At 36.8% G+C, this 25,954-nt stretch overlaps 2 protein-coding genes across 3 annotated transcripts; both read left to right on the top strand.

Moving 5' to 3' along the window:
* The first annotated feature begins 12,647 nt into the window (after window positions 1-12,647).
* LOC120347504 (THUMP domain-containing protein 1-like) lies at window positions 12,648-14,952 on the top strand. 2 transcript variants are annotated; one of them, XM_039417517.2, is made up of 2 exons: window positions 12,648-13,429; window positions 13,686-14,952. In XM_039417517.2, the coding sequence occupies exons 1-2, from the start codon at window positions 13,201-13,203 to the stop codon at window positions 14,579-14,581; spliced, it is 1,125 nt and encodes a 374-aa protein (XP_039273451.2). In that variant the 5' UTR covers window positions 12,648-13,200; the 3' UTR covers window positions 14,582-14,952. The 2 variants fall into 2 exon arrangements, with proteins under 2 accessions (XP_039273451.2, XP_039273450.2); XM_039417516.2 differs by having other exon boundaries at window positions 13,683-14,952.
* A 51-nt stretch (window positions 14,953-15,003) lies between these two features.
* On the top strand, window positions 15,004-17,484 carry LOC120347505 (uncharacterized). The gene is made up of 2 exons (XM_039417518.2): window positions 15,004-15,182; window positions 16,211-17,484. The coding sequence occupies exons 1-2, from the start codon at window positions 15,009-15,011 to the stop codon at window positions 16,463-16,465; spliced, it is 429 nt and encodes a 142-aa protein (XP_039273452.2). The 5' UTR covers window positions 15,004-15,008; the 3' UTR covers window positions 16,466-17,484.
* The last annotated feature ends 8,470 nt before the right edge of the window (window positions 17,485-25,954 follow it).

Here is a 25,954-nt window from a genome sequence, read left to right as displayed (position 1 = left end):
TATTTCACGAAAGTGGGCAAGTTGTGAAAGTTAGAGACAACACACATGACTTCATCTAGCTAAAAGCTGCAAATCTGAACATTTCTCGCGTGCGACTTTTTATTTGAAAGCTCTAAGTGAAATTAACATAGCATTCTGGGTGATAAAAGATCGTCGAACCATGTTTTTACCGAAACAAGCTTTTGATTTTTTCTTGGTTTGCCGCAACGGGATCTCAGCACCGTCGTGCTTCACAAACATGATAGTCGGCCTACAAGGAATAGCTATAGTGATCAGTCTTATCCACCTCAACGTTTGGGCGGGAAATCAGTCATGATTTCCTAGGCATGTTGGAGAATCAAGTCAACAAATTAGCGATAAAAAAGATTGAAAAGTGCGAAATAGTTTTAAATTTTTAATTGACGTTAGTATACTCGAAACAAATATCTGTGGGTACAAACGTTCATGGATGCAAATGTTTATTGGCTTAAATATCTATGAAATGAAATGGCCATGGATGCAAATATCTGTAGGCAGTGATGAGCTGGAAAAATCGTAACAACCGGAACGCACCTAATTCGCAAAAATCTAATATATTTACAACAAGACGCGGACAGAATGTTTTGACTGTCCTAAGATAGAGGCGAAGAACTGCAATGAAATATGGAGAGATTATCTGAAATATGTATGTGTAGAATTACAAGAATATTTATAGCAATTCAATACAGACGTTATATTTAGAAAGGTATGTGATGAATTTCCATGGGATCAAAGGTCGGGGAAATATCTATTGCACGTTAATTTTGTACTAATTATTTGCGCGATTTGATGTAAGAAGAATTACGAATTATAATGTAACAAAACATAGTTCAACCAGAGAAACTAGACTTTTTGTACCATAATTTTATTTTAACAACAGGAACGCAAATGCAATAAAATGTCCAACAACCGGAACGCCGTTCCGGTACGTCCGGGCAATGACATTTAATGTCATTGGTCCGGGCTACAGCTCACCACTGTCTGTAGGTGCAACGACCATGGACCTTTTTCCGAGCAGCGACTTCCTTGTTTACTTCGGGACATTGGCCAATCAGCAAGATGAAAAAAGTGACGTAACAATGCTCCCTTTTCGCATCCGCTCAAACATTTTTCTCAGACAGATTTTCACAGGCGTATTCTTACCACTTCATGACAGCTCTTGCCACGAACGAACCGCGGCAGCTCTTGCCATGGTTTTATAGCGCTATTCAGTAATCAGTATTAATGGTATATTCACAAATTAATGTACCAGACTTTAATTGATCATGCGGAATTATATCTACTTAAACCCTAACCCTAAATCCATCAAAACTGTATCCATAAGCAAAACGTTCCAACTTACCCAATATTTGTCACCATAAGGGACAGTCCTGTCTTTACGGCCCACCTGCCGTGGTTACGGCAGCAAAATTTTACCTGCCATTGGTTTTCAATTTGCTGCCGCGGTAACGTCATTGGTTTGTGGCAGCTAAAAAGTCAGTCGCCATAGGTTTGGCCTTAGCGGCCATGGTATGTAAATACCGCCATGGTATAGCGGCAGCTGCAGACGCCACAGAATACCTAAAACTGCACTTTGATTTTCAGGCGCGGTCGTAAACATTACCTCGTTTTCGCGTTTTTGAACTCTATTCGTTAGTTTTCAGTTGTGTTTTGGAAATTTAAATATAAATCAGATAATTCATTGATCACTCTGTGTTCTTAGGAGTTTCAATTTAATTGCAGTAATAAGAAATTAGTGTTGGAATAGCTGCGATAGACTGGGCTAAAATTCTTTACCCGTACTTTTAAAAAACAAATTGTTGTATGCGTTGATTATAATGATGTTTTGAAACACATAACCCATTTTACAGGCGCAAACTCGAAAACCAACTCTTGAAATAAGCCCCGAAAATTTTGCAATGGTAGAGTATAGGAAGAATTTTTCGGTGGTCAAAGGTAGGCTTACCATACGTCCCGCTTTTGGCGGGGCAGTCCCGCTTTTCAGCGTTTTGTCCCGCCGTCCCGATAAGCCAGCCAAATGTCCCGCTTTTCCAGCATAATACACAAACATGTTCTCGTTACTGTTGTTTCTGTGTAGCGCAGCGCTAGCCTACTTACTGAGGGTGAATGCGTTCGTTTCCCACTGATGGCAGACGTATCGCATGTAAAACCAATACTAATTAGTCTAAATTGGAATTATTTGTACCGGTATCGTTAAGGTCAATTCCTTCCTATTTTTCGAACTGAACCCGATATTTTGACAGAAAATATGTGCATGAAATTTCGATAACAATATGGTCAATAAAGACAGCCGAAACAGCTTCAAATGTAGGAATGTAGGCCTATGCAGTGAAATCGGAAACTGTGAAGTTATAAAATCACAGCTAAGGGGTCGTTGTCTTTCGAGGCGTCCCGATTTGAAGTCACAAAAATATGGTAACCCTAGTCAAAGGTCCATTGGTGCCAATGTCCATGGTTACAATCAGGGCCGAATTCAGCTATAGGCAGGTGGTAACTACTGAAAATAAGACAGGTTTTATTTCAATTTACTTTCGAAAAATACCACTAGGGCTTATTTTGGGGGAATGTCTTTCTTTTTCATTTATTAAAAACATATTATCAAAGCAGAGAATCACAAATATACAAAATATGAAAACGGATATTCAATTACTTATAAATACCACGTTTTTATTTAAAACAATGTTAAACATAGATTATTCTAAAATAAACATATCATCATTCTCTGGATTGTTTTGCAAGTCACTAGATTCACATCGACTGTGTCAAAATAATTTCGCGCTATCGACTTGGTGTTATTTTAGGGGAGGACTTATTGGACACGAAGTGGACATAACGATCGTTTCAATATTATGTTGTTGTTGTTCTTGTTCTTGTTCATTGACACGTTTTTAAAAAGTCGCTTTTCTCTTCGAATACTGGACCAATTGCTTTGAAATTTTCAGTGGTTGAAGATTAATTTTTTCGCTAGAAGGCTATTACTTTTATTTATTTCAAAATTTTGGGTGAATTCTATGAAATTTGATATTTCGTCTAAAATTTTGCTGTATTATTTTTTATCCATGGTGTGGCGTACCAAAATTGATATCACCACTCAGGTTCTTTCTGCCAGCTTCTTGGACACTGAAGTTGCAATAGATGTCGATCACAAAATAATCCTCTTGCGGTTCCAACCACAGCAGAGTAACTAAGTTAACTAACTAGATTAATTATACACCTGTAAGAACTTAATACAACCAAATACTCCAATCAGAAATACAATAAACAAATAAAAACATGAAAAACACAGTACAAATACCGTAGGATACATACGTAACACAAGATACGGAATTAGTCTATGACGTCACAGTCATGAACTATTTACTTATAATGGGATACTAAAAACCGGGTAAAACATACCTAGATATACATAAGAATAACTAGTATGACACTAAAAATACAACACAAATCCTATCTTATCGACAAACACGTAATAGACATGGACATACGCATAGAAATACGGAAATCACACAGGAAATAAACTGCGAAAGTAGACTAGTTACGGAAGTGGTAAATACAAGCCAACTAGTGAACAGAGCTATGCCAAACTAGAGAAATAGTAAACCTGTACTACTAATATCATTTTACAACAAGAATTACATAGATTTACGGCATTAAACACTAAAATAATAATCTAATATACAGAGGAATATCTACACTGCCGGCAGTCTGACAAACCAGCTACAAGAGAAAGTTACACAGTTGTTCACTAGTGACTCAAGTGGTAAGAATAAATATGGGCGAACAGAATAAAACAGGGTTATAGACGTGGTCGTCTCATTACTCCCCCCTTTTTCAGGTGGGAAATTACAAAGAAATTTTCCATCTTTAAAATTGAAAAACCATAAAAATGTGAAGAAATTGTAAAGAACTGTACACTCAAACGAAATGTCTAAAGCACTATCACAGTCAAATCAAATGTAATCATCCAAATATCTAGGCCTTCGCCTAGTACGTTGGCCATTATCAAAGTTCGCATCAACTGTAACTTCTTCTGTTACAGTGTCTGGCCTTGAAGAGAAAGGTAATACATCAAAAATATCATGAGCAATCTGCTCATCATTTTCCATAATAGGTTCCACATCAGGTAAAATGTCAAATCCAGTTAAGTCAATGTCATTGTCTTCTTCATCTTCATGAAGGTAAGGTCTTAACTTGTCAACGTGTACAATTCGAGAACGTGTTCCCGAATTCTTCTGAATCCTATACAAGTGATTAGGTAAACAGTCCACAATTCGATAAGGTCCAATCCAAGGAATACTCAGCTTGCGATGCTTAGGTGGATAATAATACCACACCAATTCATCTCTCTGGAAAGTAAGTGGTTTAACACCCAGATCAAAATTTCGCTTTTGTCTGGTTGCAGCAGCATTTAGATGTTGCCTAGCATGAAGAAAAGCTTTTTCAGTTGCACAGGAAAACCATTCGACAAACTCAGTGTAACAAGGATGAGTTGATGACTCTGGTTTGCCAAACATAACATCAACAGGCATCTCGATTTCTCGTCCAAGCATTAACTTGTTCGGTGAATATCCTGTACTATCATGTACAGTGGAGCGATATGCCATACAAAGATATGGGAGATGGTCGTCCCAATCATTTCGATTCTCATTTACAAAAGCTTTCAACATCTGCTGTATGGTCCTGTTGAAACGTTCAACTTGTCCATCTGAACGAGGATGATATGGAGTTGTTCGAGTCTTTTGAATCCCGTACAATTGACACATTTCTGAAGATAATTTTGATTCAAAGTCTCTTCCTTGATCTGAGTGGAGAATTCTTGGTACCCCAAATCTCGAAAAGAATTGAGTAACCAATGCATCAGCAGTGGTGTCAGCTCGCTGATTTGGTAAAGCAAAACATTCCACCCATTTAGAGAAATAGTCCGACAAAACCAAAATGTGTTCATTTCCATTTTCAGTTACAGGCAATGGTCCAAGAAAATCAATGGCAATCCTTTCCATAGGAGCTCCAGATATAAGTTGTTTGAGATCTCCTTGCCTTCTTCCGTAAAGCATCTTTGTTGAAGCACAAGACTTGCAAAATTTGCACCATCTGAGAATGTCCCTTTTGAAACCAGGCCAATAAAATCTGCGCCTTATACTCTTGAAAGTTCGATTGGCACCAAGATGACCTGCAGTGCGCAAAGAATGGAGCTTATGGAACAAATCCTGCCTCAAATTTAATGGAACAATCAATTGGATATGCGATTCCTCCGATTTACAATCAGGAATCCAACGACGATAGACAAGTCCATTATCTACAAAAATCAAATCCCATTGTGACATCAAACGTTTGGTCACTGTTGACTCAGGCATGTATTCTTGAATGTCAGGTTTCTGAGCAGTAAGTAGTTTCCATTTCAAAACAGCAGAAATATCTGGATCTTCACTTTGCCAAGATTTAATTTGCTCATCTGTGTAGGTATCTAGCCAATTACAATCGGAACCGTCTGACGATGATTGACCGGGCTGTTTTGATTTTGCACTTACAATAACATTACTCACAGCCACATCACCATTGGTACCACAATCAGAACAATCTTCTCGCTTGCATTTGCGAACTTGGCGTGACAATCCATCAGCATTACCATGTTTCACGCCAGGTCTGTGTTCAATCTTAAAGTCATAAGCGCCAAGTGTTAATATCCATCTTGCTAACATTCCTTGAGGTTCACGAAAATTGATCAACCATTTCAGAGCAGCATGATCTGTGCGAATTCTGAACGGTCTCCCGAGAAGAAAATGACTGAAGTGACAAACAGCCCACACCACAGCTAATAGTTCTCGGTGTGTAGCACAGTATCTACGTTGAGACTTGGACATAGTCTTACTGGCATAAGAAAGTACACGTTCATTGTCGTCCTGAACTTGAGATAACACTGCACAAATCCCAAAACCACTGGCATCAGTATCCAATACAAATTCGCCGAGTGTCCTCGGAAAGCTAAGAATTGGGGCAGATGTCAGACAATGCTTCAAAGTTTCAAAAGCCTTTTGACATTCAGTACTCCATACAAAAGAAATATTCTTCCTGGTCAATCGAATAAGAGGTCCAGCAATTGTTGAATAATCTTGAACAAATTTCCGGTAGTAGTTCGCTGTGCCTAGAAAACTACGAATATCGCTGACAGAATTAGGCGTTTTCCATTCTTTGATAGCCGCAACATTTCCAGGGTCGCAACAGACACCGTCAGATGAAATAAGATAACCAAGATAAGAGGTGCTCCGACGGAAAAGTTTACATTTCGAGGGCTTCAAGCGTAAACCGGCACGGCAAAGTCTTATAAAAACTTCCCGAAGATTGGAGAGTGCCATTGAGAAATCACAACCATGAGCCAAAACATCATCAAGAAAATTGAAACACCCGTTCCACAGGAGATCACCAAGGATATTGTCCATCATCCGTTCGAATGTTGCGGGAGCATTCGTCAAACCGAAAGGCATCACTACAAAGTGAAAATGACCACGGCCTGGGATGCTGAATGCTGTCTTTTCACGGTCTGCAGGATCAACCTCCACTTGCCAATATCCGCTAGCGAGATCAAGAGTTGAGAACCATTGTGCTCCGTTTAAGGACTCAATGATATCCTCAATACGCGGCAAGGGATATGCGTCCTTGTATGTGACGTCATTAAGCAATCTAAAATCCACGCAAAATCTGGTAGAACCATCCTTTTTGGGAACTAGGACAATGGGAGAAGAATATGGGGAATCGCTGGGTTCTATGACACCCTGAGCCAGCATATTATCAACAGCTTCTTCGGCTATCTTCCTACGCTCCCACCCCATTCGACGAGGAGCCTGCCGAATCGGCTGTGGTGTGGTTGTGATGATCCTATGCTTTGCTGCTGAAGTACGGCCAAGTTCACCATCTGGTCCTACAAATACATCATGAAATTCACAAACCAAATTGACCAACTGTTCACGTTGACTCGGGGTTAGATCCTCAACGGAATTGACCATGTCATGTAGATGTTCTGGTAATTCAGAAGCTATAACCCGATTATCGGATTCGTCAACTTGAATTTGTGCTACAAGTTGAGGATGTGCAATACCAATCAAAGATCCAGCCCTGATCTTAAGTTGTCTGCCTTTCTGGTTGACTGCAAGAATTGGAACAGTGGACTTTCCAGGATCCACCACAGAAGAGATCAGCTGAACGCCATCAGCAAGGAAAGAAGAATTCAACGGTTCGACAAGAGCTGCAACGTCAGACACAATGCTTTTCGGCCATGGGCGACTAAGTCGTGCAGGGATAACAACCTTAGAATATGGCGGTATAGTAATATCTTCTCGAACAGTTACACGACAACACGGTACAGACTTTTCAGTAAACAGTTTGATTTCATGACCCTCTATCATCATGTGTCCAGATGATAAGTAAAGAACACAGTCATGTTCTCGGAGATAATCCATGCCTAAAATACCATTAGTCGTGCCTAAGTTGGCAACAATCACAGTGCGTCGTGATACAAACGAATCAATCGATAAATCAACCTCCAATGTACCCAGTGGTGATAAATCATGTCCTCCCACTGCAACAAGAGATTCTTCGAGCGGTGCTAATTGTGCTCCTTTCCCACCTATAGCCTCAAAGATGGAAATGTCGATCAGAGTAGTCATAGCACCACTATCTACAAGAAAATTGAACGGTTGATTGTTTACAAGTACCTTCGCATGCCAACTATTGTCATATTGCAAGGAACAAATATTCAGGTCTATATTCTGGTTCGTTGGTCCGTCATCAAGTAATAATTCAGCGGACACTGAGGACCTCAAGCCCGCTGAGTGTCGTTTAAATTTGCGGTCGAAGAGGAAGCAGCTGTTGCAGGATCAGCGGGATTCTGAAGATGTGGACAATCCCGTTTAAGATGACCAGTCTGCTTGCAATTAAAACATGCCTTGCAATCCCTGCCCCAATGACCATGTTTACCACATCGAGGACACGGGTTGCGTGGTACACCATCAAAATTGCGATTGATGTTAGCGCGTGGCTTAACATATCCTATGATCTCATCCAGTTTTGCTACAAGTCGCTCAAAACTGCTCTCGAGAAACTGAAAAAGGTCGGTTTGCTGATTAGCTGCATCACCAGTGTTACTCTGTTTCACTGCGGCAATGCGAGGTTTAGGCATGTCTCTTCTCTCAGAGTGGTTAGTATCAACAGAGTAATACAGCGTTGCAAGAGACAGTGCACTTTCAAAAGTATCAGGCTGTTGCATGGTAACATGTTTGATCATGCTTTCATCGGTTAAACCGGCGAGAAACTGCGATTTCAAAATATCATCTTGACCAGCAATATCAAGATTTGGGTAAGCAAGAATAACAAGCTCTTTCAATTTGTTACCATAATCCCGTGGCGCTTCATTTGGCTTAATCCTACGACAATGAAATGTAGTACGATATGAGCTCGCATTTCCGGCAGGTTTGAAATAATGATTAAAATGAGCCACAATATCACTATAGCTAGTACGTTTCATATCTGGTAAATCTTTCAACACATTTAGAGCTTGACCTGTCATGCAAGTAGCCAATTCTAATCCTGCAGTGTCGTCATCCCACTGATTATAACTGGTAACCAATTCAAAATGGCATAAATAACTGGGCCACGTCATGACAGTGGATCCATCGAAATACATTGGCTTTTTGGCATTTCTCGCCATCATCGTAGCATTAGCTGTGCTATTGAGAACACTACGGCTAACATTGGCATTTGAGACACTACTAGCGCTCACTGGAGGAGCTGATTGTGTAGCCACTGTAACCATTTTCGGCCTAGTACTAAGTTGCCTTCTGACATTTGTGCCCTCATTACCATTATCATTCAAAAAAGGAATTGTAGGTGCAAGGTTACTCACATGACCATTCTCCAAAAATTTCACTTCTAATGTCTGTGAGAACGCGTTCCGCTTCACTTCTGGCTGTCCATCTTCTGATCCAAAATCAGAAATTTCATCATGCTTGAGAACAGGCGCTGCTTTTGGAACAACCGTTGCGGGTGTTGAAGTGATCAAGCTGACATCTGGGACATGTGACATGGGCTGCGTTTCTTCAGAATCAGCAACTTTTCCTGTTTTAACCACGCCAGAAATATCTTGCAGCATGTTGTAAACATGTTCAAAAGATGAGCCAATTTTCGCATTCTGGAGTTCAACTGATTCTAGTTGACTTCCAATCTGTTGCACACGACTGTCTATCAGTTGCAAACGGCTGTCAGTCTCCTCTTGCTTTTCCTCTGACTCCCTCAATTTCGCCTTCAATACCTGTATTTGCAGATGCAAAAGTTCATTCTCCTCTTTGGCTTCCTTTGGTGCCGGTACAATCTTTCTTCTCTTAACCATTTTTTCAAAATATCAGGCAACCGCAATTGAAAAAAAATTCGGCAACCTCAAATGTCCAAATATTATCCGTCACAGACTAGCCTACCTAATCGGCTTAGTCTTAATAGTCCCTGTGTCAAATAATATATCCTGGCGTGTGCTCGCCAAAAATTCGTATATGTGGCGTACCAAAATTGATATCACCACTCAGGTTCTTTCTGCCAGCTTCTTGGACACTGAAGTTGCAATAGATGTCGATCACAAAATAATCTTCTTGCGGTTCCAACCACAGCAGAGTAAGAAGAGTAGAAGTTAACTAACTAGATTAATTATACACCTGTAAGAACTTAATACAACCAAATACTCCAATCAGAAATACAATAAACAAATAAAAACATGAAAAACACAGTACAAATACCGTAGGATACATACGTAACACAAGATACGGAATTAGTCTATGACGTCACAGTCATGAACTATTTACTTATAATGGGATACCAAAAACCGGGTAAAACATACCTAGATATACATAAGAATAACTAGTATGACACTAAAAATACAACACAAATCCTATCTTATCGACAAACACGTAATAGACATGGAAATACGCATAGAAATACGGAAATCACACAGGAAATAAACTGCGAAAGTAGACTAGTTACGGAAGTGGTAAATACAAGCCAACTAGTGAACAGAGCTATGTCAAACTAGAGAAATAGTAAACCTGTACTACTAATATCATTTTACAACAAGAATTACATAGATTTACGGCATTGAACACTATAATAATAATCTAATATATAGAGGAATATCTACACTGCCGGCAGTCTGACAAACCAGCTACAAGAGAAAGTTACACAGTTGTTCACTAGTGACTCAAGTGGTAAGAATAAATATGAGCGAACAGAATAAAACAGGGTTATAGACGTGGTCGTCTCACATGGGAACACGGATTTTAGTCAGTGTCATGACTGGCTGTACGTTTTGATTCTGCAAAATTCTTGCTACTGGAAATTCAGAACTTTTTTGAGGGTACCGGTAGCGTCAAAGGTACGGGTAAGGACTGATTCGCTCTGGTCTGACGTGTCCATATATTTGTGCGTAGCTCTCTTGTATTAAAATCATTTTTAAAATTCAGGCCAGTTCTTCTTTCCGGGCTAGGTCTTATTTCCGGAAAAAGACGATAGGGCTTTTTGAACTATCTGTCATTTTCAACGACTGGGTCTTTTTCAATTCATTCGTTTTCAAATTTAATGCGTCTTTCAGAATTTAACAGGTTTAAAATGCTTTAAAACTAAATTAGTTTTTTTTTTTTATAAACACGTTACCTATGGACCTTTCCCCGACCTTTGACCCCCGAAAAATTCTTCCTATACTTTACCATTGCAAAATTTTCAGGGATATTTTAAGAGTGCTCTTGCGAGTTGGCGCCTGTAAAATGGGGTATGTGTTTCAAACCATCATTATGATTCATCGCATACAACAATCTGTGTTTTAAAAGTACCGGTAAAGAATTTCATGCTAGTCTATCACAGCTATTTCTACACTAATTTTTATTACTGCAATTAAATTTAAACTCCTAGGAAGACAGAGTGATCATTGAATTATCTGATTTTTATTTCAGTTTCCGAAACACAACTGAAAACTAACGAATAGAGTTCAAAAACGCGAAAACGAGGTAATGTTTACAACCACGTTTGAAAATCTGTCTGAGTGAGAAAAGTGTCTGAGCGGATGCGTAAAGGGGGCATTGTTACGTCATTTTTTGTATCTTGCTGATTGGCCAATGTCACGAAGTAAACAAGGAAGTCGCTGCTCGGGGAAAGGTCCATTCTTGTTTCAAACAAAACAAAATTCTTTCAAATTTGAAAAACTATGCCATTCAACTGGCAATAAATTAACATTTGAATTGATAATTACACTGTTTTTATCATTACGCTAATTTACGTCGCCTTTATGCTTTGATAGAGGTAAGAAAATAATACTAAATACATTAATTTATCTACAGGAAAATTATATATATGCTATATCTTTTACTATCCAAGGGTCTTTTTTTATTGGGAACCTGATGATCTTAAGGACTGGAATGATACATTTCATGCTCATGTTAGGACCCGTATGGATGTTTTCCCAACCTTTGACCCCCGGACAGTTTTTCCCAGACCCAAAGCGTATATATAATACCAAACCCATGGTAAACTATGCTTTACCGTTGCAAAAAATTTTGTGCCCATTTATTAAGAGTGATTTCGCGAGTTGGCGCCTATAAACTGGTTCAGCCTATACTGCTATATCCTATATATATGTTTGTTTCAAACTATCATTTTGATTCAAAACATTCATACAGTTCATGTTCATGTACGTTTATATTACAGTAAAATATTTTTAGTTCTGTTAGTGCGGTCTGACCAGAGCCGTTATATGATGGCTCTGGTCTGAAGTGACGACTGGCGGTACCGGAGTCTCATGTAGTTTCAAACAGCTATTTCTTTCGTTTTCTCGTCGCAACGATCAAAATTGGAGAGAGATCAATGACGTTAGTGTTTAGTCGGGTGACCGTACATTTGAACCCACGTACATTTAAAAGGGGGCTCCCGAAGTATGCGAACCAAGATGGCGGACATCGGAATGTAATATGTGTACTAGGTTAGGGTTAGGCCATAATTTTAGGTATAAATACTACGGGAGGCTCTTGGCTAGTCTTCGAACTGATAATAGGACTAAAATAAGGAAAATTGGAAAAAAATTATCGCCTAACCCTAACCTGTTACCCATGTTACGTTCCGATGTCCGCCATCTTGGTTCGCATACTTCGGGAGCACCTTTAAAAGTATATATTTACGTTTGAACCCATCTGTATATGGGGGGGGGGGGTTCAATCTATATGCGGGTGCTAAAACCCATGGGTTAGGGTTTCCGGTAGTATGCGTTCAAATACCCGTAAAACAAAAAAAAATTCCATGAGTACAGTACGCAGGTGCAATTGTCGTGGGTTCAAATGTAATGGAACCGTTTAGTAGTCAGTTCTTTATTGTCGGGGCGATGCCAAGCTCTATGACGTGATTGTGATGTCGTAGTGACGTAATTTTTGGCGTAGTCAGATGGGGGTTAGGATTGACATATCAAAAAGTTGTTATGCTACGCCCACTAGAAGTATGTTGAGTACGAAACTACACGAGACCCCGCTACCATCTCGCAGTCTCAGTATCTTGTGTTTATACGGTATTGCAGTATTGTTTTCATTATGTACTGTCAGACTGTTGTACCGTATGTTGCCTATTATTCTATTGGGGGCAAATGGGCATGGTAAAGTTCATGTAGATTGTAGTCTATCTGTTATTTATTTGCATTTATCAATCATTTTATCGCCTACCAGCCTATGGTTTTTTGCTTATTATGGTGTCGAAATAAACTTAAATAACTGCCATGGATCCCTAAACAAGTAGGCTACCGTACCGGTATTGTAACTGGGCATGAGCTGCGTGAGTTTGTACACCGTGGGATGCCATATGATTAAGCCAAGCCGTCTGAGCATCTTTATTCTCCATTGCGGAAGATATGAAAATCTCATCCCAAGAGCCAAACTTCTTTGTTCCGATTACAGCTCCTTCTTTATGTTTTCCTGTCTTTGTGCTGTTGTGCCTACTTTCTGACTTTGTTTATGTTCTGGTGTTGTCTTTATTATCTTGTTCTGTGCTTTTGTATTATATGTATTTTGGTCAATTCCTGTTAGATCACCGATTAACAAACTTTACACAAATCGTTTTGACTCTGGCATTGGCAATTTTTTCCATAATCCAGGTAAGAGTGTAAACTTTGGTAAGATGTCTGAAAAACGCAAGTTTGCTGTCAATAAGTCGATACGAAAGGGGAAAAAAGCAAAATATTGTGGTGGTGGGGGATATTCAAAACTTGAGGCAGGAATGAAAGGAGTTCTCATATCACATGATCGTAATAAAGAGAAGTTTTGCAGACTCGATTCTTTTAGATTGCTGAATCATTTCGCGGACAAGTATTTTGGACCTGAAAAGTTGAACAAGGAGAGTGAAAATGGTAAATCAAAATTTGAATAAGTAACAAAATATGAATATAAACTTGGCTTTTAGTAAGTTTTACAATGTTGTAGAAATATGCTATAGTTTTTATACTACATTCAATCTGGCAATTGTATTGTTACTTGCATGCCCATGTATCTGAGCGGTAATTTAATTCTAATACCTTATTATGTGTCATATATTGTTATCAAAACTTGAAGAAAACCTAGTTCTAGAATTGTAGTGTTTGTTTATGAAATTGTTTCATTTAGCAGATGATGGTGCTGAAAGCAAATCGGAAGATGAAGATATTGCCAGCATTTTATCTAATGAAGTGAATGAGATTAAATCCATTGCTAAAGGAAACTCTTCGGAACAAAGGCGTTTTACAGCAGTCAAAAGTGGATGTAATAACCTGATTTTTATTCGATTTCATAAAGATATTAGTCCTGGACCTTTTCTGAGTAGAGTTGTGAAAACAATTCATCAAAACGATAACAACGCTGACAACAGTTTACCTGCAATAAGGAACGTATTGAGGATGCATCCAATAGACTTTTCCTGTTCTGCATATCTTGAAAGTATGTGTAAGAATATCCCTACCTTCCTAGAAAATAAGTTTAAGGATGAAAGTTTCCAAGATGTTATGAAAAAAGAATTTACTATTGAGTATAAGTGTCGAAATAATAGTCACTTATCTCGCAAGGAAGTTCTTGATGGACTTTATGAAAAAATGCGGGATTCGGAATGTGGTTGGAAATATAACTGCAGATCTCAAACAGTGTCAGTTATTATTGACGTTCTGAAGACTGTATGTTTGGTTTCTGTTGTAAAAAATTATTATTTTTACAAAAAGTATAATATTAGGGAACTACTGTGTTCTAATGTGATATCAAAAATTCACGGAAAAGAAGAACCTACTACTTCTGTGGAATCCAGTGTAACTGCTGATGATATAAGTCATAAAGCGAATGGGGATGGAAACAAGAAATGTATGTCGATCAAAAATGACCTTGTCGAATTAGTTGGGCAAAATGATTTAATTGTAAAAAATCCATCATGTGCTGTTCATGAAGAAGAAAAAGTTGAATCAGAAATTGAAAAATCTAACTTGCAGCCAAGTGTAGAACAAGTCAATATTACTAATGAAAATAACAAACTCCCACAATGACCTATTCGACATTTGAAACATTTTTTTATTTTTGAAATAATATTGCTCAGATAACTGTTTCAATTTTTTGTGGTCAATGCAAGCGCTGGCAGAAAAAGGCTAGGTCGAATGGGAGTACTTGGAATCTTGATTAACTTTGCGAAAATTTTCGATTTGCTTTGTCTTAAACATATTTCATGTATTACCATTAATTAATACTTATCCTTTACCTACCACTGTAGTTTGTTGAGTTTATTTCACTTACAAATACTTTCTTTTGTGAGAAATTGCTCTCAAAACAGAAGCAATGTTTATAATATACTTTGCTTATCATTACAGTACAGATCATGATGAGAGAATAAGTCTTGTTTTAACTTCTCTTTTTGATCCAGTTCTTTTACTTCTGAATATTTATATGCTTATGAATTTAATTCTGTAATGTCGAAAGATGGATGAATGGAAAGTTTTGTGTAGTGATGATGAAAATGCTGGGAACAATGAATTTTATGAACCTTCTGATCCATCCGTTATGATCAATCTTTATGAAGCTATACTGAAAGGGGAGATTCCTAGATTTGATGCTTCTATTTATAACAGAGCAAAACCAGATTCTGAAACTTCGGTAAGTTGAGTATGTGTAACCAGGTTAATGTTGAATTTTTTAGTTATCCCTAGTATATTGTATTTAAAAATATTGATGAGACTGTATTCACCTTACTATAAAATTGTTTTCATCCGACACCGACAACAACGGAAAGCATGGACCAATCAAATTTGTCTTATTTATCCTGGGGCGAGGAAAGCTGATAGTGTGGCTTAATCATATGGCAAACCACAGACTTTTTTCCAGTTATCAGTCCATGTTGGCTGGGGAATGGTTAGCCAGTTATATTTCAAATGAAAAAATTGTTCAAATTTTGTTTTAAAAGTTATCTTATGCAATAAAATATTATTCAGGACTACATATATTCACTTTGCAGAGCATTGTATTTCATATCATTGTATGCAAAGCTGCGGAGTCCGAAGTGTTTTCACTGGAGTCAACGCCGGTGTTGTATTTTCTAACTAGTAACTACCAAGGGTCAGGATGGCTATTACCGATTTTCAATGATAATAAAATAAGTCAAACTCAAAATTATGCACAAAATTACCAAACGTTCTTAACATCTGTTGAAAAGCCTTGCAAACGCAAAAGTTTTTGATATCGAAATTTGATTTTCTTCCGAGTTGAGAGCTACAGTCAAATTCTAAATTTTTACAACCCAGAGTCGAGCCTAAAATTCATTTTAACCCAGAGTCTGGAGTCGACCGTACATTTTCTCCTCCTACTGAAGGTTGATGATTACGTCCTACTGCCAAAGCGGTATGAATGTGTTTGCCATCAGTCCAACACACAGTGTGAGAGGATTGATGGATTGCTCGCTGTTGCAGGATGGTTTATGTAACAGCTAATCACCCATTAAAGTCCATGCATCTGATACAGGTGAACTTCTCTACCTGTCTTGGACTGGCAAGTGGATAAGAGGCGATGGTGTAATATATGATCAGATCGTTTCACCGGAATTCCTCTCCAAGATGAATATATGATCCTATTTCTACTTATGTCATTTTTCATCAGTAAACACTGATTCATCCTTTTTGTTTTAACAGCAATCAGCAAAATTGTCTCCTGAAACTACTGAAACATTGGAAAAAACTCCAGAAAAAGTACCATCTGAGGTAACTGAGTTTGACTTTGATACTCAACCTGAAGATAATGTTAAGAAATTTACACCACGACGTACTCCCAACCGACCTGTTACCAAAAAAGTTGGTAAAATGTCCAATGTGTTTTCTGACATCATGAAATATAAGAAAATGGATGAAAAACAATGTAAGGGAGAAAGGGAACCACAAGCTAACTGAAGACCCATTGCTTGCATGGATTTTCTAATGAGATCTAACACTAGGAAAAAACACATGGAATGCGACGAAGTCCCATTGCTGGTTCCAAAGCCAGGGCTGGAACCATACACAAGAGGACACACAGACTGGCTTTTTTGCTTGCTTCCTTTTAAATATTGTGTTGCAGGAGTAACAATGTTTGCAACACTATCTCGTGCACCGGTTCTCAACCAGTGGGCCACAAATCTCTTAAAAATTGTTGGACTTATTAATAAATTAGCCAAATTTGATTGTATTAGAAATGAACGATAATTCAGGTTTTTTTTTTTTTTGCTATCAAATATTAATTTCCATTTTAATTATTAAAGTGGGAGTGTTTATCTTTGCAGAAAGAATTATTTGATTTTCTTGCAATTGAAAGTTAATGGGCCACAGAATTTTTTTGTGCAACGAAAGTGGGCCAAGGAAGAAAAAAGGTTGAGAACCACTGATCTAGTGTAAACCAATAACAAAGATTGAAAATATCGTCAATTTGAAGACTTCATCTTTTTTTTGTTTTTCAGAAATTCATTTCTATATTTATTGAAAATAAAGAAATATTCAGTAGTTTTATTAATTAGTGGATTTTTATCATTGGCTCATTTCTATACATGAAAATCATCAAGTACGTTGTCAGGAGATATTTTACGATAATTCATTAATAAAAGGGTTTCATTGAAGACCAAAACGAATTTACCAGTATCAAATACCCCTCAAGATTTCGGAAGAAATATCAGATCTAGTGAGATTATTGATCGTTTTGTTGTGATTTAGTTCTTGTTTATTTTCTTCTTAGTATTTTTCTTGCTATGAAAAAATCACTTCTCTCATTATGAGTCCTAAACTAGTTAACTACTGGACCAATAGCTTTTAGGTTTTCAGTGTTTAATGATTGTATTTTTCGCTAGCAGGCTATTACTTTTATTTATTTTAAAAAGTCCGTAATTAATTAGAATTTTATGTAACTGCAATAATATTAGCAATTCTGTCAGTAAGATTAACATTATAACAAAATCTGGGCAAATATATAGTCAGACGATTTTATGGTGCGGTAAATCTATTTACAATCTCCCACCTACATCATTCTAAGATTGGAGAGGCAAACAGGAGTCACTGCATCTCCTTAATGCGAAGTTTTATACAGACCTTGACAAGTCCGCGAATATTGTGCGATTAAACAAAACATACTTCTAAACCACTATAACTAATGAAACCAAATTTAAAGTTATGAATCAAACAAACACATGGCAGCATCTTTTTCAAAATCTCATTCTAACTAGACAGCACGCCATTTTTTCACCGATGCCCATAACATGAAAACTGCCGATATTCCAATAATGTGTGTACAATGTTCTTGAGTGAACGGGATAAAATATTTGTCTGCAAACAGTATTTACAGTGAACATTATTCAAAGTAGCCTATAGCAATACCAATGCTGAAAATACGCAATATAAATGTACAGTACAAATAGAAAAAGAAATAGCATTCCAAGGCGAAGGGAGTCGTGAAAAAAATATAGTTATCGAGCATCGACAGCCTTCGGAATAACGGGGGTGCTGAGTGCAAAGAGGGCTGGATTTATCATTATGCAAAGTAGACTGCAGCCTTGGGAGTCCCAGCCCTTAGGGGTCCCAACATATACCGTGTTTCCCCGAAGGTAAGACCTAGCATGAATTTATTTTAAAAATGATTTTAACATAAGCCCTTCCCTCAAAATAAGACCTAGTCAATAGCACGATTTTTTTTTTGATTTAGTCGATCTTGGATCTCTCCTACACGTTTTAAATGATTGATAATCTATGTATTGCTGTTATTTTGAACGTGCCATGGATATCGGTTTTCATATTCTGTATGTTTGAAAATCTCGTAATTCTCAACTTTATAATTTTGTTTTTGATAAATGAAAATATAAGACATCCCTCGAAAATAAGCCATAGTGTTGTTTTTCGGAAGACAATTGTCTTATTTCCGGGGAAACACGGTAGTTTAAAACAGGTATTTTAATGGCTTGTTCCAGCATATAACCGGCTAGAAAAAAATTTTTGCTCAATTTCTTAATCAGGTTAAAAATTCTTGTTCCAAATATTTTCCGTGTAATGAGTTAAAAAATAAAAATACGGTCGAATTAATCTAAATTTGAAAAACTCTACTTCTCTATTTATGACGCCATTGTTAAACAGGCGAATCAAGAATGGCATGACCTGGCCCTAGGCCCTCTCATCGTCTAATTCCGGACCCTCCATTAACCGCGAAATTTTGGAAACAACTTAGAATCTAGATAGGTGATGTAAGCTAATGCCGAATGGATTCCGTCACATCGCTATATACAGGAATTCCATACTGTCCTCAAATTTCGGGATTTGTTCTTATTTTTTTAGGACTAATGTCTTACAAAAATAAATGTGTCCCTATGAAATTGTTACAGCAAGTGTTTGTGTTGATAATTATAATCAAATGAGCGGTACTTGTTAAAAACCAACGAACCGCTGGTGGGTCGCGAAGTATATCCAAATGTTACAAACCATTTTTCGATTAGATCGGGTAATTGTGGCATCATCATTACGTAACAATTATGAAACAATGTAACAATTAGAATTATGCGTTGTGTTTTGTTAATAATTTCAGTACGTCCCTACATGTTGGAAACTGTAGGTAGGCTAATGGGCAGATTAGTAATTTGTTGAATTCGTGTAGACCAGCGTTTCCCAAACTTTTTCGGCCACGGAACACTTGCACTTTTTATCTCGCCTCGCGGAACACCAAAAAATGAAAGAATAAAATTGATAAAGAAAAAACGATGTAATGTAGCGGTTCCCAATGAGTTCGCCGTGGCGAGTTTTCAAATGCGCCGCGAAAACTAGCAGAATTACGTTAAACATACTTAAAATATTATTGAATAATTTACATATTGCTTTTATTAAAAATGTTTTATTGTTTCTTAATTTAAATGGTGTGTATATGGATCAATAAATTCATTTTACCATTCTATGACGTTTACTTTCCATTACGTAGTGTTTGCATCTAATGTTCCGTCTAATGGAGATTAGAAGTACTTGCTGCAATTTCGCGCAGCTGCAGTTTATTCATCTACTGAATATAGAGTTTAGAAAAAATGAGTATTTTCTCAGCATTTCAAAGTAAAACCAGGCAGATATGGAGGAAAAAGAGTTGACCTTTTGCCTTTATTCTTTAGACCTACTCGTTTGCCTATAGCAAGACAAAAAAGGTTGCTGTAAACTTGATAATCAACTTAATTCTTTCATTCATGACTTTTTCGCTTACAGCAAACAAATTATTTTTGTATTGAAATGAAGTATTTACGATGTCAATAGCATATATATATATATATATACTGAAAATGATGACCTATTGATGACGTATTAACAGTTTTTTCTCTTTTCCGATCATAAATGTTTTCTATATATACTTGTTCACACAGCGAGCAAAATCCGCTTCTTCAGATTTTTTTATTGATATTGAAAAGAAAACGTGAAAGCGTAAACCATTTCTATAAAACGCTAAATATACTCAAAGTTGAAGATATAATAAAATTTGAAGTATTATCATTAAAGTATGATTTTCATAACAATTCCTTGTCAAATTGCTCCGACGACATACTAACTAAAATTGCTTCCAATCGAAAAAGTAGTTCCAATTTGTTAAATACCTTTCATGAGTAAATCTGTGATCCAGCATGCCCCATGTCAGGATGGTCCAAACTCAGGCCCGCGGGCCACATGTGGCCCGCCGCTTCATTATCTGGGGCCCGCGACGCACAGGGAGATAAACAAAAATTCGCATTTGGTGCTGTTTCGTTATAAAAATAACCAGAAAAAAATCTTTAGACATATTGTTAGATCATAAATGCCACTGAATTGACTAGTGTAAAGTTGAAATGATGTTAGCTAGTCTAAATTGTTAACTGGCTTTTAATCTTTTTTCCGGCAATATACCGGTATGCTAACAAAATTGTTCTCCCAGAAAACTAAAAATCGAATCAGTAATCTAGTAGCCTAGATCGGCTATGCATGATAACTAAATATTAATGTTATTGACGAAAAATATAATTCCTGTCGGGCGTTTTCTTGCAACCAGTCTAAACAGTACTACTAAACAATGCTACCTATATGGCAGATAATTTAGTAATTCCCCTCCTGCATCTCAAATTTGGTGAAATTCGGTGATCAATCAATCCGCAGATATTTTGTAAACATGAGTTTGAAAAGAAAGCTGGCCAATTGAGACAGATTTTTGACTGGATATGAGAGGGAAAATACATCAATGCTTTCTTGATATGACTGCAAGTTGTGTCGATGACAATTTAGAACGGCATTTGCGCCTTATGACACTTTCTCCGGTATGGAGAGTTCGAAATCTTGTACTAAATGTAGATATAGTTGATTTTTACAGTTTTTTGGTGGTTTTTGCAGTTTTTAGCTTGATAAATAACGAATAATATTGATCAATGCGTTTCGGATATAAGAGGGAAAATACACCAATGCTTTCTTGATATGACTGCAAGTTGTGTCGATGACAATTTAAAACGGCATTTGCGCCTTATGACACTTTCTCCGGTATGGAGAGTTCGAAATCTTGTACTAAATGTAGATATAGTTGATTTTTACAGTTTTTTGGTGGTTTTTGCAGTTTTTAGCTTGATAAATGACGAATAATATTGATCAATGCGTTTCGTTAATAATAGTGTTTGTTTTGTATTGCACTGTTTACATATTCTTGGAACTATTGCGGCCCGCGAAAACTACAAAAAAAAATAGTGTGGCCCGCGAAGCCCACAACCTTGGACCACCCTGTCCTATGTTATACTGGGCCCAAGCTGTGGAATTCTCTCCCCATGAATTTGAAGACATTGAAATCCAAAAAATCATTTAAAAAAAGTCAAGTTCTACTTGGTATCCAAATATTAAAAGTTATTATGTCAGAAACACACTGATACATATTTTTCGTTTTTAATTGGCTACAACTTCAAAAGAAAGACCATGGCATAAGTTGGGACACTCCTCACTTGCACATACTTATCATTTTCATGAGAATATCGAACAGCCATAATATTGTTATTGTCTCTGAGATTGATAATTTATTTTTGAACAAGCAATTATTAAGCTCTCTTTATCTTCATCTGTTTTGCATTCTATAGTTGGCTATTTGTTTTGTTCTATAGCATGCATAGTATAAGATTTTTCCTCATATGGCTATTCACATTCTGACATCTGCATGCGCATGTTTCCTTTTTCAATGCTTTGTGTCTGATATTCCACATGGTTCCATTACATTTGAACCCACGTACATTTGAACCCATGACAACTGCACCTGTATGCTATTGCACCTATGGATTTTTTTTTGTTTCACGGATAGTTAAACCCATACTAACCCTAACCCATGGGTTTTAGCACCCGCATATAGATTGAACCCGTGGATATACGCATGGGTTCAAATGTACATGGATTCAAATGTACGGTCACCATTCCACATGCATGATCTTTGTTTTCTAAATTAGTGGTGTGATTCTTTGTGAGGGTTGTAGACGGTACAGTATAACTCCTGTACCTCATTGAATATTGTACTCGCAGATATATTTTTCGTTTTTTAGGACGCCATGATGATCAATTTAAAAGCTAGCTAATTCAACATAAAAGGTGTATATATAATGTATACATCAACGAAACTTGCAGACTGATGAATCATCCGTGATGAATTTGAACTGACCGCAGTGATCAACAACCTCTATGACTTTAGAAACCTTACTTGAACCTTTGATATCCTATATATTTCCGTAACCAATTTTCTTACCACTGTATCATACCGCCCTAATTAATTTTAATTATAATTACCGGTACTTTTATTGATTAATAATACGTTAATTTGGTTAATTTTGGCTTCTGTCTGGTGAGTGTAGCAGGTCTAGCCCACCTCTTCATGCATCCAACTCGGCAATTCTGATTTGGCAATTTGGCATTAGGTGACTCCAATTATAATCAGCTTGACGATATCTTTTAAGAAATATTTTTCCTATCCACAGTACACAACTCTTTTTGACTAATTCGTATCCAATTATGTCTCGCTTTCTTGTTTCTTCACTCCCGACCTTATCATGTCTCGATGATTGTATGTTTGTGTGTGTGCGTGCGGTAATTAGTTTTAATACTTTTGGGTGAGCGAATACGACAATACGTGCTACTTCTTTTATCAATACCTCCCCACCTAAAATATGTTCGCTTTAAACCTTGCTCGAGGTTTCGTTTGCTTTCTCGACACTATGATCAGTTTTATTTATTTTGTTTGTATCAATTACTTTGTCGTATATTGCTGATTATGGAGTCGAAATAAACTTATACTTATGTACCCAGGTCTGAGGAGAGAGAGAGAATTTATTTTTTTCGTTAAACCAGAAAACATAATGATGATACAATAACAAATAAATAATAAAACAATACATAATGAAGTTTTTGGTATATGCCTGGGTGATAACGATACAACCATATACGGCAGGGGTCGGCAACCTTTTGTCGCTAGCGAACCAAAATAATTATTGCGATTCATTGGCGGGCCGCACTTATTTTTAGAAAGTTGAAAACCGAACAGATGATACTTTTTATATTAACAATGGAGCAGTGATACATCTCTCGAATAGAATATAAATTTATTTCCTCATTGCATTGCATTTTTGGCGCCATTGAACCCTTTGCACTTAGCATCAACTTTTCTACGTTTTGTTGCCATTTGTCTGATTATAATTAAATTATAGGCTCATTGAACGAGTAATTGTGAATTTTATGCTTGCTAGATTATAATATAATTTAGTCTACACGCGTCTCACAATGAATTGTGTAAAGTAAAAAATATAATCATCAAAACAGCTGTTTTGTTCCTATAATTCAGGGAAGCGTCGCGGGCCGGATTATGTTACTCCGCAGACCGTAGGTTGCCGATCCCTGATATACGGACATCTGAGTCAGTTACCACTCAATTCAAATGCTTGAATAAATAAATTGAAACGGGTTCTGTTATAATATGAACTCTCAGTATATATATATATATATAAAACTATATATATACAGAAATAATCTGATCAGAAAAAGGATAGGGGAATTAACTGAATAAATTTTCAAAGTCATTGATTTATTTTTGTGGATGGAAGTTTGGTATTTAGGATGAATTAAATCAAACAAGACCACCAACAATGAATACCAAGAAAATAGAATTTTAGGTTGATACATTTTGCAAGTCTAGAAATATTATACGCATAACAGTATTATAAAAAAAATTTCCTTATTTTTAATTTGATTGGATGGAGATATACATAAATTTGATGGTAAGTGCACAGAACAAGCATTGGAAGGATTATTTATCAGCACGTCAAGCACAACAACATGAAATAAATTATACAGCAGTACTAATTATATATGAATCAATATTAAAGATAAACTATTTAATAAATTTTGATAGGACTCTCTAAATAAACTACAATTATCCAACATCTTTAACTTTTCGTTCAATGTGTGACGCGTAAAGTTTGGTATAAAATTGTCAAATTGGTTCATCTATTTTATAATTGCACAGTGAAAGTTATATTCATCCCACATTATACAGAACCACGTAAAAATATATGTGAATGAATTATGGAGTTCCTGCATGTGTGTTCAGAACAAGTAGGAAGATGGCTGGAAAGTTTATAATCAGACCAAAACATTCACAATGGCAATTCAACTACCACAGTGAATTAACTGATTCATTATACAGTATTACATGAAAATATATGCGAATAAAGTAGAGAGTTACAGCATGTGTGCTCAGAACAAGTAGGAAGATGGCAATTCATTTATCACAGTGAATTAAACGATTCATTACACATTACTACGATGTTTTAGTCCGGCAGATAGTTTGATTTCAGACATAAAGTTTTTTTGTTTGTGATTATTCATCTTGGGGTCATTGCTCATCATTTCTACATGGGTGTGGAGTTTGCAGCCTTGAGCAATTTTTTTACGGCTCGATATTTGTATTAGTGTTTTTCGTCAAACCTGTGCATCATAATGACGCACAACCTGAACCGTACCCTGATACAATACTATGTTCAGGTTGTGCGCAATCTTGGTGCACAAACTACGCAAGCACCAAATTTACTAGGAAATATAATCAATAACTTTCAGTTTCAGGTATTTATTGAAATATTTGTATTAGTGTTTTTTGTCAAACATGTGCACCATAATGACGCACAACCTGTACCATGACCTGTTACATGCTATGTTCAGGTTGTGCGAAATCTTGGTGCACAAACTACGCAAGCACCAAATTTATCAAATCAATAACTTTTAGGTATTTGTTGAGCCCAGCTTTGGCTCGCGACCCATATACAGTAGGCTATATGGGCATACTGTCGAAACATACGCGTAAAATAAAGAGTACTATTTCAAAATACCCGTTTTTGTTGCAATTAACAATACAAACCTGCTAATGCAGTTGCCAGTGGTTCAAGTGGATATACACCCGGTGGAGAACAGTCAATTATTTGTTAGCGAGAATTGTTATGCAGCGGGATGATCACGACGACGCAGCGGAAGATAATGGTATCACGAGAACAAGAATGAGCTACATTTTATAGTATATCCCTGGGAAAGAATGTAGTTCATTCTTATGTTCCATGCCAATGCTTTTCAAACTACCAAGGACTCAACACTTTTGCCTCTTCTCTTCTATAAAAATACATTGTTATTATATATTCGCATTTCCATCTGGTTGTTCGTGCTCCCAGATAACCGATCAGCGGCCTCCAAGGAAGACGGGGTCCCCTTTTAAGAAACCCTGTCATAAACTAAAGAGGCGACCGTGCTTCTCTTGCCTGTTGTCATGCTGTCCCTGGAATTCAGCTACAACAAAAATTTCACGAAAACGGATTTTTAAATTTCATGATTTTATTAATATTTTCAACAGTGAATGATATACGGGTAGTAAAATGCCAAGTTATTCCAACAATATGATCATGTTTTGCAATTTACAACCAATATTTTGTATGTAACTTTGTTCGACAGAGCCCCAGGAGCTCTAACTACAAGTATCAAAAATGCGAGGCCAAAAAAGTCACACTACAACATTGTCAAATGTGCTGTATTTACGATAGATAACAGGTTTACCAAAAAGAATTACATGAAAAATGGTAAAATAAAGCAATTCAGCAATATCTACTTGGTGATATGCATCTGTTGATGATTTTATGTGTTTGTTTCGGAAGAGTGGGTTATGATCTATATTCTATGTAGACAGGAGGTATTGGGGTCACAGATTAATAATTGAAAACAATAAAACATGTATAAAAACAACACTCTTTCACTTATTTGGATTATCAATTCATTAAGATTAAAGGAATCCCCACCAATTTATAAGTGGCACAAATATTGAAAGGTTATGCTACTAATTTCACTGAAATGATATTTTGATTCACATAAAAAATATAG

This window comes from Styela clava, chromosome 11 (genome assembly GCF_964204865.1).
Source record: "Styela clava chromosome 11, kaStyClav1.hap1.2, whole genome shotgun sequence".
Classification (NCBI taxonomy): domain Eukaryota; kingdom Metazoa; phylum Chordata; class Ascidiacea; order Stolidobranchia; family Styelidae; genus Styela; species Styela clava.
Note: the sequence above shows the minus strand (reverse complement) of the source record. Positions and strands in the feature narration are given on the sequence as shown.

Coding starts and splice junctions, on each gene's coding strand:
- LOC120347504 (XM_039417516.2), top strand. CDS start 13,201: ATGTCTGAAAAACGCAAGTTTGCTGTCAATAAGTCGATACGAAAGGGG. Junction 13,430..13,682: donor GAACAAGGAGAGTGAAAATG/GTAAATCAAAAT, acceptor TGTTTCATTTAG/CAGATGATGGTGCTGAAAGC.
- LOC120347505 (XM_039417518.2), top strand. CDS start 15,009: ATGGATGAATGGAAAGTTTTGTGTAGTGATGATGAAAATGCTGGGAAC. Junction 15,183..16,210: donor AACCAGATTCTGAAACTTCG/GTAAGTTGAGTA, acceptor TTGTTTTAACAG/CAATCAGCAAAATTGTCTCC.